The 4,124-nt window shown below is 36.9% G+C and overlaps 1 protein-coding gene across 1 annotated transcript; it reads right to left on the bottom strand.

Moving 5' to 3' along the window:
• Positions 1–1,045: 1,045 nt before the first annotated feature.
• LOC137049841 (endonuclease domain-containing 1 protein-like) lies at positions 1,046–2,347 on the bottom strand. Its single transcript, XM_067428559.1, has 2 exons — positions 1,939–2,347; positions 1,046–1,783 (listed from the first exon to the last, which is right to left on the bottom strand). Exons 1-2 carry the CDS (start codon positions 2,245–2,247, stop codon positions 1,262–1,264), a joined length of 831 nt encoding a protein of 276 aa, XP_067284660.1. The 5' UTR covers positions 2,248–2,347; the 3' UTR covers positions 1,046–1,261.
• Between the last annotated feature and the right edge of the window lie 1,777 nt (positions 2,348–4,124).

The following is a 4,124-nucleotide window of genomic DNA, read 5'->3' as shown; positions in this document are numbered from 1 at the left end:
GGTGAAGTCAGATATTTGTATTGAGAATTTCCACGACACTACATATATGTTACCTTCAATTAGTTTGGTGGGCATTGTAGTGTTTGAGCCATACAGACTCAGCTGCACCCCTGCCTCTTTCAATTCCCTCACAAGATCCTTTTTGCTGACATTGTCCGTAATGATTACTGAGACTTTTACCTTCTTTAAAAAGGTCCGGAAAAATGACCTCGGGTAATACTAGTCCCGTTTAAATAGACCCGTTGTAAAATATTATGGTAAAATTCCTTCATTTTTTGTTTAAAAGTTGTTTTTGGCGCATTTTGCGAGCATGAAGGCACTTGAAGAAGCATTCGGTTGTGTTGTAGGTGGTAGGACAACTCTGTGGTTTATTAGAGGCACAACACTTCTTTTGGCTCTAGGTAAGTGTCTATTACCAACACAATCCAATCAGAATCGTTAGACTGGACCTAACTGGTTTATAAAGCAGACGAGTTCAGACTGGCGCTCATGTTGTGTGTTTGCTCACGTGATAACAGCAACGTCATACACACATGACTACAAAAAGGTTACTGTGGTGCGTAAAGCGAGTTACTCCTCCCACTTCTGCTAGTTTCACTGAGATGTTTTATCCCTTGCAAGTTGGCCGTTAATATTACAGACGTCCTGAGGTAAAATTACTTTACCCCCACGTTCCCATGTTAAACTAATCCCAAGGAGATGGGAGCTTCACTTGCATTGCAGAGAAGCGTTTTAAAGATGGCCGCAGAGTGAAATGACTTGCCTGTAGGGGACTTTTAGATATATAGATGTTTTATGAATATAGTTTATTATTATTTTTTTAAACTCAGAAAACTTATTCTCATGTCCTTGAATTTTTAGTCAATCAAATACTTAAGATAATGAGTGCAAATTTAATAGATTCTATTGTATGTTGCTTTAACATCCCATTTAGATTTTGTTGTTGTTGAAAATGATGCTGTTGTGACAGCCAAAATAAATGACATTAATGTGCTTGTGTCATGTTCAATAGATAAATAACACTAGGACTCATTTTGCACTGAGATTATAAGCATTTATTTGTTTAGCATTACATGGTGGTCAAAGAAATAACAGGAATATGTTATCATTATTGTTTCACACCACCTTTACATTTAGACAAGCTGAGCATGATTTTAGAGCTGCATAACCAAGAAAAAAATAATGCTGAAAATTATTTAATTAAAGACCATCAATATTTATGTTTGTCGTCTTCAGGACTGGCTTGGCTGATCTTTTACATCTATAAATTGTAACACTCTGTGCTGAGGAGTGAGGATTGTTTATATTTCTTCCACAGGAATTCCTCTAATTCCTCCAGTTTTTTTGCATCGATTGGCTTTGGGTCTTCCTCCTCTTTGTTTTCAGCCCAGTACGCCTTAGATTCCCATGCTTTAAGTTTAGCATTATAGCAGCAGAAAACAGTCCACATGTATGAGGGGATGTTAACTCTGTTATTTAAGTGTGTGTTGCCAGGCACAGCTCCTGTCAGCACATATGCCAAGATTTTATAGTTTTGGCCACGACAGTTCGAATTCATGAACTCTCTAACACTTTGCTCCATAAGTTTCCAACTACCACTATTAAAGCTGCTCTCTTGTGGCACACTGTTGGTCTGTGTGTATGTGGATTCAGCATTGATTTCATCAGCTGCGTGGCCGTTGGGAAACAAGTGTCCACGATCCAGTGTCTTCTGGTTCCAGTAGTCTCCTGGTACAGCCTGATTGGCACCTGGTTCAGACATTTCACCGTCTAATGGTTCGAGCTACAGAAGAGAGAATGAAGAGAAAGAGATTCAATTCCATAAATAATAACCAAACTATTATGAGATGAAAGTAAAATCAGATACACAAAGCTCAGACAATTGTGAATAATGAGGTTTCGATTACAACTGTAAGAATCCAGTATGAGGAACATTACCTGCGGCTCGATCATCCATTGAATATGTGGGGTTTTTTTATAAATCCCAGTAAATTTGTAAGCTGAGAAAACAGGGATCTTCTCTCTTATGTCATACAGAGTGGCAAATCTGTATTGTTCATCATACTTTTGACAGATTAGTTTGTAGCGGTCCTCATCCTGAGAGACTGAATTCTTCAGAACACCTTCAATCTCTGGAGGCTCGTTTTTAATAAAGAAATCACTGCACTTGCTGAATGAATCAACAACTTCAGCCATGATGGACGGAAAGCCCAACACCAGCAACGCAAAGATGACCAAAAGACGCATCTTCACCTGAACAGAATCACGATAACCGAATGGTTGTAGCAGTTCCACAGAAATGCACTAAATGTTTCCTTGAAGATGTTTAAATAGTGTCGCAATAGAGACCACACCTACACACACGCTCATCACTATGAACTCAACTCCCACCGAGTTTGTACGTTTATATGCCTGGTATGACATGGTGTGGTCATATTTTGGTTTTTACAAAAGTCCTGAGGGAAACTCAATCGAGTATGGTCACCCTGTTTGCAGAACATGCAAAAAAGAAAGTTGCAGTAATAGGAGGAAACACTTCAAACCCAATATCCCCACAAAGACTGCAATATCCCCCCCAAAAAAACAAGCATGTGTGTGATCACACTAAATTGGAAATCACTGGAATAAAATTTATTTAAACCCATAAATCTATTTAAATAAATTTGGAACAATATGTTCAATCAATCAGCACTGTTACAAAACACACAAACTCATAAAAAAAAGCTAAGAGTCAAACTGCCTGACTAAAAGAAACACTTTCAAGAAACATTTTCAATAACCCCAATTTACAAAGCAACCACTCAATCTAATAACACAGAACAGGTATCATTTTAAAGCGTAGAATCTCAGCTTTCCAATGCATCTATCCAATAGTGATCGCTGAGTTACTCCTCTAAAAAAGAAATTGTCATATTTTAGAGTCTAAACTTTACAATCAAGTCAAGTCAACTTAATTTATATAGCGCTTTTATACAATGAAAATTGTTTAAAAGCCGCTTCATAATGTTTGATTCGAAACAAAATTGATTCGTCTGTACATTCGTTCTGGAGAAAAAAGTAATGTTATCAAGTCATTTCATTTAATCATATAGCGACAATGTTGGCAGATCAATATTATAGTTCTAACAATTAATTAAGACCTAATAAATTAATTGTATTAATTTTATCTTTAATATATCATTTGAAAGGTCTCACAGAGTAGAACACAACAAGCATAATTGTTTTGGGCTTTGACAAAACTTAAGCAAGTTTTTTGTAAGTTAAGTCCTGCAAGACCCATATGTAAATAATATACTGATGGCGTTTTTCACTCGTAACTTCATAAAACGTGAAATTATCTCCAGCAGTTTCTCTCGATTAAAAAGAGCCCAGTGACACCCTAATCCGTCACTCCGGTCGAAAGTTTTTACTCATGTAATTATAACACGCTATAACCTGACAGGAGCACATAAGCTAAATAACAGTAGCTCTAAAGTGGTGTTTAGGTTTGTAACCTCATGAAACATGCTCCGATGGGTGAAAACAGCACATCAATACTTACAGTTGTAGCTCCCGATTTAAATGAGTCCAAACTCAACATAATCCATTTGCGTCGATCACAAGATATTCCTAAGGGATGTTGGGTTGATCAATGCAGTTTTGAGATATATGGCAATTCATTTTTATAGCAGTTAGGTGGCGCCCACGGGCGGTACACTCCGGTTTGGAGGAATAACTCAGCGCTCCTTAAAAGTTGATGGATAGATGCATTGGAGAGCTGAGATCCTAAGCTTATAATCTAATATAAATAATATTATTATAATATAATGTATTTTATCAGCAGTTTCTCAGCATTAGATTGTCCAAATATAATAACATTTATATTTTCTAAAAATATAAAACGTTTTCTAACAAATGATGCCTACCAGTTGACTCTCCTTGCTATAGTTTGAGTTTTGAGTCTTTAAATTTGTGTATGCCACTCAGACAAAAAACTCTAAAAATACCTGCAGGCCTTAAAGGGTCGATACAAGTGAAGCCAATAACCACTTCTCCTTTATTTCTTCCCACTTCCTCCTCTCAGAGTTCCTCAATCCAGGGATACTGACTGAGCAAGTTTGTTTCTAGATTCAGCAAATTTTCAG

The sequence above is a fragment of the Pseudorasbora parva genome, chromosome 2 (assembly GCF_024679245.1).
Source record: "Pseudorasbora parva isolate DD20220531a chromosome 2, ASM2467924v1, whole genome shotgun sequence".
In the NCBI taxonomy this organism is placed as follows: Eukaryota; Metazoa; Chordata; class Actinopteri; order Cypriniformes; family Gobionidae; genus Pseudorasbora; species Pseudorasbora parva.
The sequence above is the reverse complement of the archived record's forward strand: the minus strand, read 5'-3'. Positions and strand labels throughout refer to the sequence as shown.

Excerpts from the sequence above, each read along its gene's own strand:
- LOC137049841 (XM_067428559.1), bottom strand. The coding sequence starts at position 2,247 with ATGCGTCTTTTGGTCATCTTTGCGTTGCTGGTGTTGGGCTTTCCGTCC. Across the intron at positions 1,784-1,938 it reads AATGGATGATCGAGCCGCAG|CTCGAACCATTAGACGGTGA; the intron begins GTAATGTTCCTC and ends TCTCTTCTGTAG.